The following is a 21,782-nucleotide window of genomic DNA, read 5'->3' on the forward strand; positions in this document are numbered from 1 at the left end:
CTACAAATTTGATACCCTGGCTGAGGAGGACCGGGAGTTCTCTCATTGGGTGCTGCAGAGTCATCCGCACTCTCCCGCCCGTTTTGGGAGCTTTGGTATAATCCCCATGGTCCTTACGGAGTTCCCAGCATCCACTAGGACGTCAGAGAAAATAAGAATTTACTTACCGATAATTCTATTTCTCGTAGTCCGTAGTGGATGCTGGGCGCCCATCCCAAGTGCGGATTGTCTGCAATACTGGTACATAATTATTGTTACCAAAAAAATTCGGGTTATTGCTGTAGTGAGCCATCTTTTCTAGAGGCTCCTCTATTATCATGCTGTTAACTGGGTTCAGATCACAAGTTGTACAGTGTGATTGGTGTGGCTGGTATGAGTCTTACCCGGGATTCAAAATCCTTCCTTATTGTGTACGCTCGTCCGGGCACAGTATCCTAACTGAGGCTTGGAGGAGGGTCATAGGGGGAGGAGCCAGTGCACACCAGGTGATCCTAAAGCTTTCTTTAGATGTGCCCAGACTCCTGCGGAGCCGCTATTCCCCATGGTCCTTACGGAGTTCCCAGCATCCACTACGGACTACGAGAAATAGAATTATCGATAAGTAAATTCTTATTATTACTATAGATATAAGTGATGTCACTGTGACACTCCCAATCCCCTCAACTCCCCAGTCATGTCCTTGTATTATTACTAAAGATATGAGTGATGTCACTGTGACACTCCCAGATCCCCTCACCTTCCCAGTCATGTCCCTGTATTATTAGTATAGATATAACTGATGTCACTGTGACACTCCCAGATCCCCTTACCTCCCCAGTCATGTCCCTGCATCATTACTACTATAGATATAAATGATGTGACAGTGACACTCCCAGATCCCCTCACCTCCCCTGTCATGTCCCTGTATCATTAGTATAGATATAAGTGATGTCACTGTGATGCTCCCAGAACCCCTCACCTCCCCAGTCATGTCCTTGTATTATTACTATAGGTATAAGTGATGTCACTGTGACACTCCCAGATCCCCTCACCTCCCCAGTCATGTCCCTGTATTATTACTATAGATATAAGTGATGTCACTGTGACACTCCCAGATCCCATCACCTCTCCAGTCAGCAGGTAGATGATCTCCATGGTGATATTTATTATCCTCTCAGTCCTGTGACTCCTGTCCGTGTCCATGCTTAGTGATGGATGAGAACATGTGACATGTAATAGAGACTCTGGTTCCTCACTGCTGGAATGTCTAGAAATAAATATAATACATATAACACACATCACAGAAAACACATGTAACACAGACACATGACACTCTGTGACCAGAAAGACACCCCCCCCCCCCACAGCCACAGATCCCTGGTCAGCGTCTGTCAGAGGTTCCTGTGACCCATAAGGCTCCTCAGAGTCACACAGCGCTGTACTGTATAATGTTACCCCAATGCTCCTCCCATGGCCGGGGTCTTATTCCTCCCAGACACGTACTTGGTGCCAGTTGCTGCACAGGAATCAGTTACAGACACATGAATTAGGGATGTTGGGATTTTGTATTATATTTATTCCAGAACCTGAGAGGATTTGTGACTGTACCCAGGTCACACAAATAGGGGGCAGGTGAGGGGAGAGGGGATCCGGATGGTAGATCGACAGTCAATAAGTCCACCACGATTGGTCGACATGGGAAAAAAGATTGACACAGGAAAAGGTCGACTTGACATTTTGATATTTTTTTAAAACTTTACGATCCACATGGACTATGATTGGGAATAGTAATTTGGGAAGCGCAGTGAGTCATGCAAGGGGACACGGTGCAATAATTGGGGTTCCTGGTCATGTTACAGAGAAAATGACACCAAGTTGTTTTTTTCAATGTTTCATGTGTTGACCTGTCCCGTGTTGGCCTTCTTCACTGTGTCGGCTTTTTCCGCATGTCGACCAATCGCTGTCAACCTATTGACTGTCGACCTTAAACAGGTCGACCCTTTCATTCATAACCAGGGGAGAGTACACAGGAGAGCAGAATGGGTGTAGATGTGGGGAGAGGGGAACTAAAGTAGGAAATCTGGGTGTACAGCGGAGGGTGACCACTCAGTACTGTTATTATTACTCTGCTGCTGTAGTAACAGGACACCACAGGCCGCCCCCCCTGTATAATACTAATAACAGGACACCACAGGCTGCTCCCCCTGTATAGTAATACTAACAGGACACCACAGGCTGCTCCCCCTGTATAATAATAATAATAATAATAATAACAATAACAACAACAACAGGACACCAAAGGCCACTCCTCATGTATAATAGTAACATCAACAACAACAACAACAACAACAACACACCACAGGCTGCTCCCCCTGTATAACAACAACAACAACACACTACAGGCTACTCACCTTTTACCGTATCTGCTATGGGTGCTCCTCGGGTAACACCAAGAACCATGGAATAATATTTACTTACATTAAGACATCTCAAATATAGATTTACCAAATTATCAACACTCATTTATATGTACAACCATGAAGATCAGAAACTCCCGTGTGAAGAACGGGTAGAACAGCCAGTAACTTATAAATATAATCTTTGTGTTATTCTAATTACTTTTAAAGTCAGAACTCACCACTAAATCATATATGCAGTGCCCACAGTGTGGGAGGAGCTGTGAGGTCATGTGGGAGGAGCTACAGTGGAGGACCTTGGTAAGAATAGAGAATTTTCCTTTGTAATAATTAAGAATTTGCGCCCACCTACCCAAAAAGGGGGCGTGGTGAAGATGACCCCAGTTTTGCAACCTGCACGCCCAGACATTGGACACCACAGGGGAAAAAAATCCTTATTCATTCCCCTTACATTATTTGTCATGTTTGCTCCTTACAGTAATACCCATTACACATTATGCCACACAACGTAATGCCTATCACACATAATGCCACACACCATAATGTTCCTTATACATTATGACCACATAAGTGCCAGTTATACATAATTCACCCAGTATAGTGCCAGATACACATAATGCACCCAGTATAGTGCCAGTTACACATAATTCACCCAGTATAGTGCCAGATACACATAATGCACCCAGTATAATGCCAGACACACATAATGCACCCAGAATAATGCCAGACACGCATAATGCACCCAGAATAATGCCAGACACACATAATTCACCCAGTATAGTGCCAGATACACATAATGCACCCAGTATAGTGCCAGATACACATAATGCACCCAGTACAATGCCAGACACACATAATGCACCCAGTATAATGCCAGATACACATAATGAACCCAGTATAACGCCAGATACACATAATGTACCCAGTATAGTGCCAGATACACATAATTCACCCAGTATAGTGCCAGATACACATAATGCACCCAGTACAATGCCAGATACACATAATGCACCCAGTATAATGCCAGATACACATAATGCACCCAGTATAGTGCCAGATACACATAATGCACCCAGTATAACGCCAGATACACATAATGCACCCAGTATAGTGCCAGATACACATAATGCACCCAGTATAGTGCCAGATACACATAATGCACCCTGTATAACGCCAGATACACATAATGCACCCAGTATAGTGCCAGATACACATAATGCACCCAGTATAGTGCAAGTTACACATAATGCACATTAGTATAGTGAGTTATATATAATATTTCCAGTATAGTGCCAAATACACATAATGCACCTAGTATAATGCCAGATACACATAATGCACCCAGTGTAATGCCAGATACACATAATGCCCACAGTATAATGCCAGTTACACATAATGCACATAGTATAGTACCATTTTCATATATTCCCTGTATTGTGCCAGATACACATAATGCACCCAGTATAGTGCCAGATACACATAATGCACCCAGTATAATTCCAGTTACACATAAAGCACCCAGTATAATGCCAGATACACATAATGCACCCAGTATAATGCCAGTTACACATAATGCACCCAGTATAGTGCGTTACACATAATGCACATTAGTATAGTGACAGTTATATATAATATTCCCAGTACAGTGCCAGATACACATAATGCACCCAGTATGCAAGATACACATAACATCCCCAGTATAATGCCAGATACACATAATATCCCCAGTATAGTGCCAGATTCACGGAATGTACCCAGTATAGTGCCAGATTCTCATAATCAGTGGTGCAAGTATAGCGGTAAGGGCAGGTACGGTGTATTGTTATAAGACTGGCAGCTGGTACACCATACAACCCAACCACTTTGCAGTTGCCCACTATTAGTACTGCTCCACCGAGTGCTGTACTCTGTGATGTGGAAGTTACAACAGAGCGAGGGCTGCTGGGAGCTGTGATGATTCTCCCTGTTCTGCGGCTGCCATCCCCGAAGAGGCGCATGCTATCGCTGTGCAGTATATACATATGTGGCACAGAGATGAGAGTGGCTGGCTGCTAGGGAGAAGGCTGACATGAGAGACACAGTGAAGGGGGGGTGGGGGCTCTAAGCCTAGAGACACAGGGGGTAATTCTGCTGCGATAACGAGATTTATGGTAAGAACTTACCGTTGTTAAATCTCTTTCTGAGAGGTACACTGGGCTCCACAAGGAATGGACAATGGGGTGTAGAGTAGGATCTTGATCCGAGGCACCAACAGGCTCAAAAGCTTTGACTGTTCCCAAGAAGCACAGCGCTGCCTCCTCTATAACCCCGCCCCTCCGCACAGGAGCTCAGTTTTCAGTTAACCAGCCCAATGCAGTAGCAGGATAAGAGACGACATCAGTTAGTAGCCACATAAACCACACTCTCACGACAGGAGAAGTGTCAGCGGCTAATGCCATACCAACCCAAAGAAGCCAAGTGCGTCAGGGTGGGCGCCTTGTGGAGCCCAGTGTACCTCGCAGAAAGAGATTTAACTAAGGTAAGTTCTTACCATAAATCTCATTTTCTGCTGCGCGGTACACTGGGCTCCACAAGGAATGGACAATGGGGATGTCCTAAAGCAGTTCCTTATGGGAGGGGACAAACTGTAGCGGGCACAAGAACCCGACATCCAAAGGAAGCATCCTGGGAAGCGGCACTATCGAAGGCATAGAACCTTATGAACGTGTTCACTAAGGACCACGTAGCCGCCTTGCACAAATGTTCAAGGGTCGCACCACGGCGGGCTGCCCAAGAAGGTCCCACAGACCGAGTAGAATGGGCAGTAATGTGAGCAGGAGCTGACAGACCAGCCTTCACATAAGCATGTGCAATCACCATTCTAATCCAGCTGGCCAAAGTCTACTTGTGAGCAGGCCAGCTACATTTGTGAAATCCAAACAAAACAAAGAGAGAATCAGATTTCCTAATGGAAGCAGTTCTTCACATAGATACGGAGAGCCCGTACCACATCCAAAGACCGCTCTTTGGGAGACAAGTCAGGAGAGGCAAGGGCCGGAACCACAATCTCCTGATTAAGGTGGAATGAAGTAACCACCTTAAGTAAATATCCGGGCCAAGTCCTAAGGACTACCCGGTCACGGTGAAATACCAGATGAGGTGAGCTACAAGACAGAGCACCCAAATCCGACACTCTTCTAGCTGAGGCAATAGCCAGCAGAAACACCACCTTAAGGGAAAGCCACTTAAGGTCAGCTGAACCAAGAGGCTCAAATGGAGGTTCTTGCAACGCTTCCAAAACCACCGACAAGTCCCAAGGAGCCACAGGCGGGACATAGGGAGGTTGGATACGCAACACACCCTGAGTAAAGGTATGAACATCAGGTAAGGTTGCAATTTTTCTATGAAACTACACCGACAAGGCAGAAATATGAACCTTGAGGGAGGCCAGCCGCAAGCCTAAGTCTAGGCCCTGCTGAAAGAAAGCTAAAAGCTTTGCAGTACTAAATTTGGAAGCGTCATGATTGTTAGATGCGCACCAAACAAAGTAAGAATGCCAGACCCTATGGTAAATCCGAGCAGAAGCCGGTTTCCGGGCCCGCAACATAGTTTTAATGACCGCCTCAGAAAAACCTTTAGACCTCAAGATGAGAGCTTCAAGAGCCATGCCGTCAAAAACAGACGGGCCAGGTCCTGGTAGACACAAGGGCCCTGAACGAGAAGGTCTGGGCGTTGTGAAAGTAATATTGGATGCTCTGACGAAAGGCCCTGTAGGTCTGAGAACCAGTGCCGTCTGGGCCACGCTGAAGCTATAAGAAGCAGGATTTCTCCTTCCTGCTTGAACTTCCGAATCACCCTGGGCAGAAGTGAAACTGCATGGAACACGTACGGCAGCCGAAACTTCCATGGCACCGCCAGCGCATCCATGAATGCTGCTTGAGGATCTCTTGTCCTTGCTCCGAAGACCGGAACCTTGTGATTGTGTTTCGAGACGCCATCAGATCCACGTCTGGAAGGCCCCACCTCTCCACTAGGAGTTGAAACACTTCTGGATGAAGGCCCCACTCTCCGGCGTGTACATCCTGACGACTGAGAAAGTCCGCTTCCCAATTCAGGATTCCCGGAATGAATATTGCCGATATCGCCAGTAGATGGCGTTCCGCCCATTGAAGAATCCGTGATACTTCCTTCATTGCCATGCGGTTTCGAGTGCCGCCTTGATGATTTATGTAAGCCACTGTGGTGGCGTTGTCCGACTGTATCTGAACAGGAAGGTTCTGTATTAAATGCTGGGCTAGGTTCAACGAGTTGAAGACCGCCCGCAATTCCAGAATGTTGATCGGGAGGAGAGACTCCTCCTTTGTCCACCGTCCCTGAAAGGAGTGTTACTCCAACACCGCGCCCCAACCCCTCAGACTGGCATCTGTTGTCAACAGTACCTAGTTGGGTATCCAGAAGGGACGGCCCCTGCACAGTTGTTGGTCCTGGAGCCACCAGCACAGCGACAGACGGACCTCCGGAGTAAAGGAGATCATGTGAGATCTGATCCGGTGAGGCAGGCAGTCCCACTTGGCCAGAATCAGCCTCTGAAGGGGGCGCAAATGAAATTGAGCATACTCCACTATGTTGAATGCTGACACCATGAGGCCCAGCACCTGCATTGCCGAATGAATCGACACTTGCGGACGAGAGAGGAAGCAACGAATCCTGTCCTGAAGTTTCAGGACCTTCTCCTGAGACGAGAACAACCGCTGGTTGTGAGTGTCCAATAGCGCTCCCAGATGCACCATGCACTGAGCAGGGATCAGGGAGGATTTCTTCCAGTTGATTAGCCACCCGTGGGCTTGCATAAACTGGATCGTCAGATCTAGGTGACATAGGAGAATTTCTGGGGAATTTGCCAGGATCAACAAGTCGTCTAGATACGGAAGGATCCTGACCCCTTGACGACGGAGTACCGCCGTCATAACCGCTATAACCTTGGTGAAGACTCGCGGAGCCGTTGTTAAACCAAAGGGTAGTGCCCGAAACTGGTAGTGGAGGTTGCCAACCGCAAACCTCAGGTATTGCTGATGAGACACTGCTATAGGAACATGCAGGTAAGCATCCTGTATATCCAGGGAGACCATATAATCCCCAGGCTCCAAGGCCAGAACTATAGAGCGAAGGGTTTCCATACGGAACTTGGAGACTCTCACAAACTTGTTCAGGGCCTTGAGGTTGAGAATGGGTCGAGAGGACCCATTCATTTTCAGGACTAGAAACAGCGGAGAATAGTACCCCTGGCCTCTCTGAGCAAGAGGCACCTGTACTACGACTCCTGTGTCCAGGAGGGTCTGTACCACCGAATGTAGAGTCTTTGCCTTTATCTGGTCTGAAGGGACGTCTGTCAGGCAAAATAGATGAGGGGGACGGTTTTTGAAGGCTATGGCGTAACCTTGAGTAACGACTTCCCGTACCCAGGCATCTGTAGTGGTCCTCAACCATTCCTGGGTATACCCTAGAAGCCGGCCCCCCACCCTGGGGTCCCCCCAGGGGGAGGCCCGCCCCATCATGTGGCAGGCTTATCGGTCTTGGAAGCTAGCTGACGGGCAGCCCAGGCTCTTTTGGGCTTTGGCTTACCAGGTTTGGAAGTGCGGGCCCGTTTGTGGTACGCCTGACCTTTTGCTTTACACGAAGGATGGAAGGGACGAAAGGAAGTACTTTTAGCCTTCGACACTGAAGGAGCAGTACTTGTTAGACACGCAGTTTTGGCAGTAGCCAAATCAGCCACTATCTTATTTAGGTCCTCTCCGAACAGGATATATCCCTTGAAAGGGAGCAGCTCCAGGGTTTTTCTAGAATTCAGAGCCACAAAATCCGGCGAGCCAGGACTGATGTAGTAGAAGCCTTGGCCGCCAGAATACTGGCATCAGAAGCCTCTTTGATATAGTGAGAAGCTGTGACAATATAGTACAAGCATTGTCTAGCATGGTCAGAGGAGACTTCAGCTTCTAACTCCTGGGCCCACGCTACAATGACCTCTGCAGCCCATGTTGCTGCAATAGTGGGCCTGTGTGCAGCACCCGTGAGGGTGTAAATCGCTTTCAGACAACCCTCCACACATTTATCCGTAGGCTCCTTAAGAGAGGTGACGGTAGTGACAGGTAGAGCTGAGGAGACCACCATCCGCGCCACATGCGAGTCCACTGAAGGAGAGGTCTCCCAATTTTTAGTCAGCTCTGGCGCGAGGGGATAGCGAGCAAGCAGTTTCTTGTGAGGCACAAACTTCTTGCCTGGATTTTCACAGGATTCCAGACGTATATCAACCAGGTGATCAGAGTGAGGTACAACTTGTTTAACCACCTTCTGACGCTTAAACCTATCTGGTTTCTTAGGAGGAACAGATGGCTCGGGATCATCCGTAATCTGTAAAATTAGCTTAATGGCCTCCAAGAGATCAGGAACATCCACTTGTGAGCCACTATCCCCATCAGTATTGTCAGTATCAGAATCTGTGGGGTCAGTGTAAACGCCATCTTCATAAGACGAGGTGTCAGGGACAGCAGTGGATTGTGAGGAAGTAATGGTCCGCTTAGAGGAACCCTTTGGTCTTAGGCGGGAGAGGGATAGACTTAGTAGTCAGTGACTGGTTCAATTTCTGTAACTGCGTGGACAAGGTATCTGCCCACGGAGGGTTAGCTGCGGGGACCATGTACGGTTGGACCGGCATAGGAGGTCCCATAGGGGGCGTTAGTTTAGTAACTAGCATAGTCAGCAGTGGTTCCGGTATGAATGGTCAACCATGTGAACGGATACCGTCAGCAGTGTGGAGAAGGTAGCCCACGGCGGGTCATTCTGGACCCCCTTTGCCACAGTTCCACTGGGGGGCAAGGAACCCCCAGAACCAGAGCCCTTGGCTGCTATATTTTCCTCAAAGGTATCTGTGGCTTCAGCACCACTGGCAGTGTGTTCCGCCACAGAACCGTTACCCTGATCAGCAGACATGTTATATAACGTGCAGTATAAGGTAACACAGTCCAATATTTCAGCAGCACAATACCTAACCCAAGCCCCTGCGCAGTGTAGTCAGCACCGACAGGGATTCAGGAGAGATACGGTGACTAGAATCACAGAGAAAAATACAACTAAAGTATATCTTGTGAATATCCTATATTACAATATAATAACCTGACGCAACTAGCCCCCACAGGTTACAGAATATAGAGATGGCAAGCTGAGTGAGAGACACAAAGTGGACGTCACCCAGCAGGACAATGCACACACATATAGTCACAGTTTGTACAATGCAGAGGTTATTACAAACAATAATACTGCACTGGACTAGCTCATATATATATATATATATCTATGTAATCAATAGATATAACACTGCACAGTAAAGACTGGATGTATATCACAGGGTCCTTGTACTAAATAACCCTGACCAAATGCACTTTTTCTTAATTATCACTGTCTAAACGACATGTAGAATACTTAAGTGTCATGTAAAGTCACAGCGTCGACTGTCAGCCGGCTTTACATAGGAGGATTTGCCCAAGCAGTCCCAGGAACAGTGTAGCTGAGAGAAATGGCGCCCGAACACTGACCGGGAGTGAGGGAGAGACAGATATGCAGCTCCAGGGCGGGAACATTTACTGCAAATGGCGCCCTGGGGCTGGGGGAGTGGCTCCAGGTCTAAGCCTTATCCCCCTGCTGGACTTAACCACCGGTACTGTGGGCCTAAAGAAAAAATAGGATTTTAATACCTACCGGTAAATCCTTTTCTCTGAGTCCGTAGAGACTGCTGGGGTCATCAATAGAACCATGGGGTATAGACGGAATCCGCAGGAGACATGGGCACTTTAAGACTTTTAAGGGGCGTGACCTGGCTCCTCCCTCTATATCCCTCCTCTAGACTCTGTATAGGAACTGTGCCCAGGGAGACGTACATTACGAGGAAAGGAATTATGGATTTAATTTAAGGTGAGCAGCAAACCAGCTCACGCCACAGTGTGCATTGCATAGAACACGAGCTAACGGCACCAACAAAGTCAGCAAAGGCTGAACAAAAAACCGGAACACAACATGTGTTTGACCAAATTAACAATGTCAGCAATAGGCGGACAACATAAATAACCACACCACAAGTGTGCAACCAGAACGAGCAACTGCAGATACAGGACGCACTGGGACGGGCGCCCAGCATCCTCTACGGACTCATAGAAAAGGATTTACCGGTAGGTATTAAAATTCTATTTTCTCTTTCGTCCTAGAGGATGCTGGGGTCATCAATAGAACCATGGGGTTATAACAAAGCTCTAGAATGGGCGGGAGAGTGCGGATGACTCTGCAGCACCGATTGACCAAATTGGAGGTCATCATCGGCCAAGGTATCAAACTTATAAAACTTAACAAAAGTGTTTGACCCCGACCAAGTAGCAGCTCGGCAAAGTTGAAATGCTGAGACACCCCGGGCAGCCGCCCAGGATGAGCCCACCTCCCTAGTGGAATGGGCCTTCACCGATTTCGGTAACGGCAATCTAGCCGTGGAATGAGCCTGCTAATCCATCTGACAGATCCAGCGGGCAATGGTCTGCTTGGAAGCAGGACACCCAATCTTATTGGGAGCATACAGGACAAACAGAGACTCTGTTTTCCTAATCTGTGCCGTTCTGGCGACATAAATTTTCAAAGCTCTGACCACATCCAGAGACTTGATTCAGCTAAAGCGCCAGTAGCCACTGGCACCACAATAGGTTGGTTAATATGAAAAGAGGAAACCACCTTCCGCAGAAACTGTTGCGGAGTTCTCAACTCAGCTCTATCTTCATGGAAGATCAAATAAGGGCTCGTGAGACAAGGCCGCCAATTCGGACAACCGCCTTGCGGATGCCAAGGCCACAAAATGACCACTTTCAAAGTGAGGAATTTCAATTCTACCTTACGTAAAGGTTCAAACCAATGGGATTGAAGGAACTGTAACACCACGTTATGGTCCCAAAGTGCCACAGGGGGCACAAAAGGAGGTTGGATGTGCAACACCCCTTTTACAAACGTCTGCACCTCAGGAAGTGAGGCCCATTGTTTCTGAAAGAAAACCGACAAAGCAGAAATCTGTACTTTAATGGAGCCCAATTTAAGGCCCGCATCCACTCCAGCTTGTAGAAAGTGGAGAAAGCGTCCAAGGTTAAACTTCTCCGCAGGAGCCTTCTTGGATTTGCACCAGGAAATATATTTCCTCCAAATACGGTGATAGTGCTTTGACGTCACTCCCTTTCTAGCCTGAATAAGAGTGGGGATGACTTCACTGGGAATACCCTTTTGGGCTAAGATTTGGCGTTCAACCGCCATGCCATCAAACATAGCCGCGGTAAATCCTGATACAGACACGGGCAGGGATTTTCCACTAGTAAATCCTGAAGATCCGGATACCAAGCCCTTCTTGGCCAGTCTGGAACAATGAGGATCGTCGGAACCTTTGTTCTTCTTATGATCTTTAACACCCTCAGAATGAGGGAAAGTGGAGGGAAAACATACACCGACTGAAACACCCAAGGTGTCACCAGAGCGTCCACCGCTATGGTTTGAGGGTCCCTTGACCTGGCACAATAGCTCTGGAGCTTCTTGTTGAGACGAGATGCCATCATGTCCACTTGGGGAACTCCCCAATGATTTGTCACTTCTATGAAGACCTCTGGATGAAGCCCCCACTCTCCTGGATGGAAATCGTGTCTGTTGAGGAAATCTGCTTCCCAGTTGTCTACTCCTGGAATGAAGATCGCTGACAGGGCGCTTACCCGTTTCTCCGCCCAACGGAGAATCTTTGTGGCTTCTGCCATTGCTGCTCTGCTTCTTGTTCCGCCCTGGCGGTTTATGTAAGCTACTGCTGTGACATTGTCCGACTTGATGATGACGGGTGGACTTCGAAGGAGGTGCTCCGCCTGAAGGAGGCCGTTGTAAATGGCCCTCAACTCCAGCACATTTATGTGGAGACAGGATTCCTGACTCGACCACCTGCCCTGGAAGTTTTCCCCCCGTGTGACTGCACCCCAACCCCGAAGACTTGCGTCCGTGGTCACTAGAATCCAATCCTGGATCCCGAACCTGCGTCCTTCGAGGAGGTGAGAACTGTGCAGCCACCACAGGAGTGATATCCTCGTCTGGGGAGGCAGGATTATTTTCTGTTGCATGTGTAGATGGGTACCGGACCATTTCCCACTGGAACACTCTGGCATGGAATCTGCCAAACTGAATGGCCTCGTAGGCCGCCACCATCTTTCCCAGCAATCGAGTGCATTGATGGATCGACACTCTGGTTGGTTTTAGAATTAACTTGACTAGAGCCTGAATTTCCCAGGCCTTTTCCACCGGGAGAAAAACTCTCTGTAGTTCTGTATCCAGAACCATTCCCAGAAACGACAGCCAGGTCGCCGGGACCAACTGAGATTTTGGCAGGTTTAGGAGCCAACCATGTTGCCGCAACACCGTCAGGGACAGTGCAATGTGTTGCATCAATCTGTCCCTGCATCTCGCTTTTATCAGGAGATCGTCCAAGTACGGGATAATCATGATACCTTGCTTCCGCAGAAGAAGCATCATCTCCGCCATCACTTTGGTGAAAATCCTCGGAGCCATGGACAGACCAAACGGCAACGTCTGAAATTGGTAATGACAATCTTGAATTGCAAAGCGCAGGAAAGCCTGATGTGGAGGATAAATGGGAACATGCAGGTAAGCATCCTTTATGTCCAAAGAGACCATAAAATCCCCTTTCTCCAGACTGGAGATCACTGCTCGGAGAGACTCCATCTTGAACTTGAATTTCTGTAGAAAGAAATTTAGGTCTTTTAGGTTTAGGATCGGTCTGACCGAGCCGTCCGGCTTCGGGACCACGAATAGGCTGGAATAAAAGCCTACTCCCTGCTGCGCAGGAGGAACCTTGATAATGACCTGGTTTTGAGACAACTTTTGTATTGGGTCGCACACTAGCTCCCTGCTGGGCAGAGAAGCTGGCAAGGCTGATTTGAAAAAACGGCGAGGGGGAACATCTTGAAACTCCGGCTTGTACCCTTGTGACACAATTTTTAAAATCCAAGGGTCCAGACCCGAGCGATCCCAGACCTGACTGAAGAGCTTTAGACGTGCATCATGCAGTGGACTTGGCAGAAGCCGGGGAGGACTTCTGCTCCTGGGAAGCAGGGGGGCCTGGGTTTCTTTTACCCCGCCCCCTGCCTCTAGTAGTAAGGAAGGCAGAGCCTCGACCCTTTAAGTATCTATTGGGCCGAAAGGACTGCATTTGATAATGATGCATTTTCTTATGTTTAGGGGGGACATAAGCCAAAAAGGACAATTTACCAGCGGTAGCTGTAGATAAGTCTGTAAGACCGTCCCCAAACAACGCACCTCCTTTATATGGCAGAGATTCCATGTTTCTTTTAGAATCAGAATCCGCATTCCACTGGTGTATCCATATTGCTCGCCTAGCAGCTACCGCCATAGCATTGGCTTTTGCTCCCAAAAGTCAAATATCCCTTTGCGATTCCTTAAGGTACGCCGCAGCGTCCTTGATGTAACCCAGCGTCAGCATAATGCGGTCTCTGTCCAGGGTATCTAAATCTGATAACAAAGAATCAGCCCATTTTTCAATAGCACTACTGACCCACGCCGAAGCAATGACTGGACGGAGTTGTGTACCCGTGGTCGCATAAATGGATTTTAGAGTAGCTTCTTGCTTACGATCTGCAGGGTCTTTAAGGGCTGCCGTACCGGAGGATGGCAACGCCACCTGTTTTGACAAACATGACAGGGCCTTATCCACTACGGGGACTAACTCCCATTTTTCCCTATCAGCAGTGGGGAATGGATACGCCACCGGAATTCTCTTGGGAATTTGGAACTTCTTGTCAGGAATGTCCCACATCTTTTCAAACAGAGCATTCAGATCATGAGAAGGGGGAAACATTACCTCAGGTTTCTTCCACTTGTACATACAGACCCTAGTGTCAGGAACGGTAGGGTCACCCTGGACGTGCAAAACATCCCTAACAGCAATAATCATGTACTGAATGCTCTTGGCTAATTTAGGATCTAATCTAGAACCAGCATAATCGACACTGGAATCCGTATCCGTGTCGGTATTAGTGTCAGCCAACTGGTCAAAAGTACGCTTTTGTGACCCCGCAGAGTCCTGGACCTGAGACAACACATCATCCACTGATTTCTTATACGCCTGGGTCTGAGCCTCAGCTCTCTCCAGCCTTTTATTAATACGAGCCATATTAATATTTAAAGCATTTAACACATTAGCCCAGTCAGGAGTCAGCGGTGCCGACGGGGCCACCCTAATGCATGCTGTGCTCCCATTACAGGCTCTTCCTGGGAAGAGCACTCCACCTCAGACATTGTCCACCACACGTGTACAAACACGCACAAACACACCGGACTATAGGGGACAGACCTATAGAAGTCAGAGAGAGACACAGAAGGAGTATGCCAGCTCACAGCCCAACGCTGCTGTACAGGTCTGAGACAGCTAGAAACTGCCCCAGACTGCAGCGTTTGTACACAAGATATAAATGTATATACTATAAATCACAGTGCCCCCCCCCCCCCAGTTTTGCACCCTGATACTTGTATGCCACGGTGAGGAGGAGCAGCGTCCTGCAGCCAGAGGAGAGGAAATGGTGCGCTTCTTCCCGCACTTTAAGAAATTCTTTATACTGGCGGGGGTTAAGGGGACATAAATGTCTTATAATCACCAGTTTTTTAAGAGGTCAATGCTGCCCAGGGGTCAGTGCCACATACACATAATTCCCCTAGTAGTGCCAGGTACACATAATTCCCCCAGTAGTGCCAGGTACACATAAATCCCTTAGTAGTGCCAGGTACACATAATGCCCTTAGTAGTGCCATGTACACATACTACCCCTCATAGTGCCACATACACATAATTCACCCAGTAGTGCCAGTTACACATAAATCCCCTAGTAGTGCCAGGTACACATAAATCCCTTAGTAGTGCCAGGTACACATAATGCCCTTAGTAGTGCCATGTACACATACTACCCCTCATAGTGCCAGATACACATAATGCCCCTAGTAGTGCCAGGTACACATAATTCCCCTAGTAGTGCCATGTACACATTACTCTTTAGTAGTGCCAGATACACATAATGCCCCTGTGTATACAAAAAAGAATAGAGTAGTCCACAAGCGCTACTATAGCTAAGGGGGTCTCTAGTTGGTTTCTGCCCAAATGTTTTCTGTATCTGGATGCAGAATTATTTTCCCTCAGTGTTGTAGAATTCTTTTCCTTCCACACTTAGGTTCGCACCTTTGGACTGACCTCCATTCGGTGCGGGATGTACATCAAAATGTTTCTTTAAACTTTTTCACAGCATCTCAAATTGCATCAATTGGACATCACCACGACCCTTGCAGGGGACACTCACCTCTACTAGGTTCCCTATGTTCCTTGAAAGGTTTCTTTAACCGTGCCACCGTCCCGATTTCCTCAAAGTTCCAAATGTCATTCACCACATCAATTGGTTGAACAAGAGGCCAAAAAACCAGGTAGTAACAAAATTCTTTCCAAGTGTTAGTCAAAAGAGGAATGTTTTTATTCCAACGTATAAAAAAGTAACAATAGATAAAAACAATTAAAACATAAAAAACAATGAAGATCCCACTGATCCTGTGTTTGTTCTGCTCTATACCCTCAGGAACCAATTGTATAAAAAAATGATGTCTTAAAACAATGGACCTTAATAACGGGTAAGGGCTATAATGAACACTTACAGGCAGGGGTCAGCACAGGTACCAACGCGTTTCGGATAAGCTATCCTTCCTCAGGGCATGTTGCAGAACAAACACAGTCGGCCTTTTATACCAACTGGTCCCTTCCCATGTGTCCAAGAACCAATCACGGTTCGGGACATCAGACCTATACATTACACATACATATTTTATTAGCTCCGCTTTACCTATATAGTGCATTAAAATATCAACATTCTGGCATTTCCAATATCAAGAACAACTTTAAAACACTGAAGAAATTTGAGTATATTGTATAATTGGTCTTTAGGATATCCAGTCCTGGATTATCCGGATTCTAAAAACTACATACAGTCACTTTTTTAACATGTACTCAATCCGGAGTTTCAAGCCATTTTTCTTCTTTTGCTTGCATATAGTTAAAGTCCATCCCTCTCATTTCCCCCAGAAGTGATGTATGCCAGTGCAGCTCGTTCTCTTGTTCCCACACACTGGGTGTACGCTTTTGACAGTTCCTATGTGTGAATTTGTTATGCACACCAGTGCCTGCAGGAATGTACTGGTGTCTGAACTGTTATGTACACCAGTGCCTGCAGGAATGTACTGGTGTCTGAACGGATAGGGATGCAAAACAAATGAACTCACAGACAGACTGGGGAATATGACATTACGTACACAGAAGGTGATAGGGTAACAAAATAAACACAAAGTGAACAGAGAAGCCCAGAGGCTAAGAAACTGGGTGTCTCCCTAATATTAGGAATGCTCAGATGGAAAAAGCAAGATGTTGTGTTTTAATACGTAGAGAACCCGAAATGCTGTTGCTAAGGGCAACAGCAAAACCCTAAAGGGTTACCAACGGGTGTGGCAGTAAACTCCTTGGTCAGAGATGGAATGATAGACACAAGGAGAGTCTCCACAATCCTAATCCTCACTTGCAGTGTACAGGTTCAGCTTACTGCCACTAAACTGACACCTGAACACCTTGCAGTGAGAAAGGATTTAGGCAGGCAAGTCTGAGAATACAGCCGCAAACTTGCTAAGTTCACAGAGTAGCAAAAGAACCCCAGCAAGTTAAACGACTGACTCCAGTCTTACTGCTAGGTCTGGATTGGCAGAGTGTAGTACCAAACCCCAAGGCCTATTTGCAGTAAGCAACAACAAATACAAAGCTACACAGTACTGGCTAACTTTCAGGAACTGACTAACCAACAAAGATTCAGCAGCATCTGCTTAACCTGAGAAGAGGGTTTTTAAAGCAGGTGCTGTCCACGCCCCACTCAGACCTCACAGACTGTGAGCACAAAAACCAGCACCGAATCCCCTGCCGTGCACAGAGCCTGTAACCACTGCACAGCAAAAGACCCGAACCGGAGAATCAGCTGCGCTCAGGTTACTCCGCTAGCACTTGTCTCCCGGTTGCCATGACGACGTGGCAGCACAGGGCAGGAGACCCTAACAGTACCCCCCCTCTGACGAGGGGTCAAAGAACCCCTACCGCCGGGTTTATCGGGGAACTGCGAGAAGAAAGAGCGTATCAGTCTGGGGGCATGAAGATCACAACTGCGCACCCACGACCGCTCCTCCGGGCCATACCCCTTCCAGTGCACCAAAAATGACAGCCGACCCCGAACCATCTTGGAGTCAAGAATCCTTTCAACAACAAACTCCCTCTGGCCACGTATCAGAAGAGGGGAAGGTCTTCCACTGGAAGAAGGATTACTAATCGCCCGTTTTAAAAGGGAACAATGAAATGTTTTATTGATACCCAAAGAACGGGGCAGATCTAACTGAAATGCCACCGGATTGATAACCCTGGTGATCTTATAAGGGCCGATGAACCGGGGGCCTAACTTATGAGATGGCTGTCTCAACTTCAAATTCTTGGTAGACAACCAGACGAAGTCTCCTAATTTGAAGCTGCAGGGTCTTTTCCGCTTATCAAAAACCCTTTTGGTCACTAATGACACAGACACAAGGGCTTTCTTCACTTTCCTCCAAATACCTCTAAGGACCGAAACCACAGAGGAACCACCAGGCGTGGAGTCCAGGGGGTCAAAAGAATTGGCCTTAGGATGATGCCCATACACACAAAGGAAGGGAGAGATCCCTGTAGCAGAATGAGCCACGTTGTTATAGGCAAACTCCGCCATGGAGCAACCCAGTCAGTCTGACACTTGGAGACATAATACCTGAGGAACTGCTCCAAGGACTGGTTCACCCTTTCAGTCTGCCCATTAGACTGCGGATGGTAGCCTGACGACAAGCTGACAGAAATCTGGAGATCGGAACAAAATGCCCTCCAGAATTTGGCCACAAACTGGGATCCGCGGTCAGAGACCACATCAAGTGGCAACCCGTGGAGACGCACAACATGCAGCATAAATAATTCAGACAGGCGTCTGGCCGATGGCAGCCCATCCAGTGGAACGAAGTGCGCCATCTTCGAAAACCTGTCAACGACAACCCAGATGGCTGTCATCCCCAAGGATTTGGGCAAGTCCACCACAAAATCCATTGAAATGTGGGTCCATGGCTTAGATGGAATAGAGAGTGGATGTAATGGGCCAACAGGAACCCCTCTAGGAGTCTTATTTCGGGCACAGATGTCACATGCCCGAACCCACTGATCCACATCCTTAGCCACCGAGGGCCACCACACCGCCCTAGATAGCAACTCCCGAGTTCTGGCAATACCCGGGTGACCTGCTGACTTCTTGGCATGGAATTCCAGGAACACTCGCTGTCTTAACCTAGGAGGCACAAACAAAAGACCTACCGGAAGGTCTGGAGGAGCCTGCTCCTGTGCTCTAAGGACTAATGACAAGAGGTCCTGGGTAATGCCCACTTTAATACATGATGGGGACACAATGGGCAACGGCTCCTCGGTGGTCTCCTGGATTGGAGCAAAACTCAGCGAGAGCGCATCAGCCTTGATGTTTTTTGACCCAGGTCGATATGTTATCAAAAAATTAAAGCGAGCAAAAAACAAAGCCCATCGTGCCTGCCTGGCATTGAGACGCTTCGCTGACTCTAAATATGCCAAATTCTTATGGTCAGTGAGAATTGAGACCACAAACTTAGCCCCCTCAAGCCAGTGTCTCCACTCCTCGAGTGCATCCTTAATAGCCAACAATTCCCGGTTACCCACGTCATAATTCATCTCGGCAGGCGAAAATTTACGGGAAAAGTAAGCACAGGGATGAAGGCGATTATCTGACACTCCCATCTGAGAGAGCACTGCCCCAATACCCATCTCAGAGGCATCCACCTCCACCACAAAAGGACGCTCTGGATCTGGGTGTCGCAGCACCTTGGCCGAGACAAATGCCCTTTTGAGACGGGCAAAAGCCGCTTTGGCCTCACAAGACCAGTGAGCAACATCCGCCCCTTTCTTAGTGAGTGCCACCAAGGGCGCCACTATAGATGAAAATCCAGCGATAAATCGTCTATAAAAATTCGCAAAGCCCAGGAAACGCTGAAGCGCCTTCAAACTAGTGGGCTGCACCCAATCCAGGACTGCCTGTACCTTGGAGCCCTCCATTTGGAAACCTTCTGGGGAGATAATATATCCTAGAAATGCGATTTGCTGAACTTCAAATTCGCACTTCTCCAGCTTCGCCCCAAGCCGGTGGTCTCTGAGTTTCTGGAGGACTAAGCGTACATGCTTCCGATGTTCCTCCAGGGAATGGGAGAAGATTAGGATGTCATCTAAGTATACAACTAAGAATCTATCCAAATATTCCCTGAGTACATCGTTCATGAAATCCTGGAAGACTGCCGGGGCATTACAGAGCTTAAAAGGCATCACCAAATATTCATAATGCCCTGAGTGGGTATTAAAGGCAGTCTTCCATTCATCCCCCTCTCTTATTTGGATTAGATTGTACGCCCCGCGTAGGTTAATCTTAGAAAAAATGGTGGCAGTACGAAGCTGGTCAAACAAGACCGAAATGAGAGGCAGTGGGTATGCGTTTTTAATCGTGATACGGTTCAATTCCCTGAAATCGATGCAGGGTCGCAACGAACCGTCCTTTTTACCCACGAAGAAGAACCCCGATGTCACGATCCGGGTATCTGGACGCCATTACTTACCCTTCAGATGCCTCCTAAGGCTGGCTCAGCGTTCCAGGACCGGATCCCATCTGTTATACTGATAACCACATTCCTGCCTCCTCTCCTGTCACTCTGAGACGCGGTCACCGCGGCGCCATGTTACATCCGGAATGGCGTCTCCCGCGGCCTCCGCCGCTGTCCCCGAGTTTCTGCATGCAGAGCGTCAGAGTGGTGATTACGTCAGCCGCAGCCTCCGCTGTGCCCGCGTGGTTTAGATGTGCACTTATCAGTCTGGCGTCTCCTGTCTCCTGTGGCCGGCGCCGCCATTGCTGTTTTAATTCCCACATGGATTACAAACCAAACTTCCCTCCGAATGTCTGCATGGGCGCAGCCATCTTGGATTCTGTCATCTGTTCATTTCCACCAATCTGTTGTTTGCATTGTTAATCTGCATAATTGCCTAGCCAATCCCTTCCTTGCTGCAGGTATAAATATTCTGTGCCTGAGCAAGGAAGGCGTCAGTGCTTTGGTTGTCAAACCTAGTTCCAGTTTGTCTCTCTCCTGTGGTTGTTTTCCAGGTTCCAGCTCCTATCTCCACACTTCCACTAAAGAGACCCGCACCAGCATTCCACCTGCGGTGTAGCCTGACTCTCCTATCCATTTGGATTCATCTGCTTCCAGCTACAGATCCACCTGCTTTCAGCATCCAGCTTCCAGCAGAGGTCAGCTCTTCTTAAAGTGCCGGTACCCTTTTCTGCAGATTATCATTTATCACCGGCATTATTATTTCACCGCTCTCAAGCTCCAAACATCACTTCATATTTCATCGCTCTCAAGCTACATTTATCATTTAACTGGTTCCAGCCAGTATCCACTCCGTGCCAACATCAGTCTGGTTCCAGCCAGTACCCACAGCAGCCGTTTTATCCACAGCAGCCCAGCTTTTCCTGGAACACCAGCTGGTACGATCCTGGGCTATCTCCATTGCTACAGTCGGGCCTGGTAAGGACTTTCCAACTAGAAGATTATAAGAACTATCTCACACTACCAGAGCCCTGTGGCCCTTGCCACCCTGTAGAACCCAGGAACTGTATTTATCTTCTGCTGATTTTTATGTTTTCTTTTACTGCTGCTGTGTTACGGAGTTTGTCATAAATAAACATCATTGACTTTTACCCTGGTTGTCGTGTTCACGCCTTCGGGCATTTCTTCTACATGTTACTTACATGTCTAGGGGTCTGATACAACCTCCCAGGTTCCGTTACATCTCAGCCCCTACAACTGAGGCTGCCTCCCGTCAGCTCAGGCCCTCAGTTGTGACAGTAAGCACTGACCATATGAATCCAGCCGGAGACCAGGATCAAGCGGCCAGGCCGATGCAAGAACTGGCAGCCCGACTTGAACATCAGGAGGCTGCACAGGGCCACATCATCCGCTGTCTCCAGGATCTCTCTACTCGGCTGGATGGGATTCAGACAACCCTCCGTGGATCAGACGCGTCCGGTGCGTCAACCACAGTGACTCCAGCTATAACCCCACCCACCTTACCCATTTCTGCTCCACGTCTTCATCTTCCAACGCCAGCAAAATTTGACG

General features: G+C 47.9%; 1 protein-coding gene across 2 annotated transcripts in view; it reads right to left on the reverse strand.

Moving 5' to 3' along the window:
- LOC135056970 (zinc finger protein ZFP2-like) overlaps positions 1 to 21,782 on the reverse strand; it is a 76,511-nt gene that overhangs the window by 37,658 nt on the left and 17,071 nt on the right. For both annotated transcript variants that reach the window (XM_063962771.1, XM_063962770.1), the window contains exon 2: positions 1,105 to 1,246. In XM_063962771.1, coding sequence (XP_063818841.1) covers positions 1,105 to 1,246 — 142 coding nt within the window. The remainder of the gene's footprint in view (positions 1 to 1,104; positions 1,247 to 21,782) is intronic.

This window comes from Pseudophryne corroboree, chromosome 3, assembly GCF_028390025.1.
Source record: "Pseudophryne corroboree isolate aPseCor3 chromosome 3, aPseCor3.hap2, whole genome shotgun sequence".
NCBI classification, from domain to species: domain Eukaryota; kingdom Metazoa; phylum Chordata; class Amphibia; order Anura; family Myobatrachidae; genus Pseudophryne; species Pseudophryne corroboree.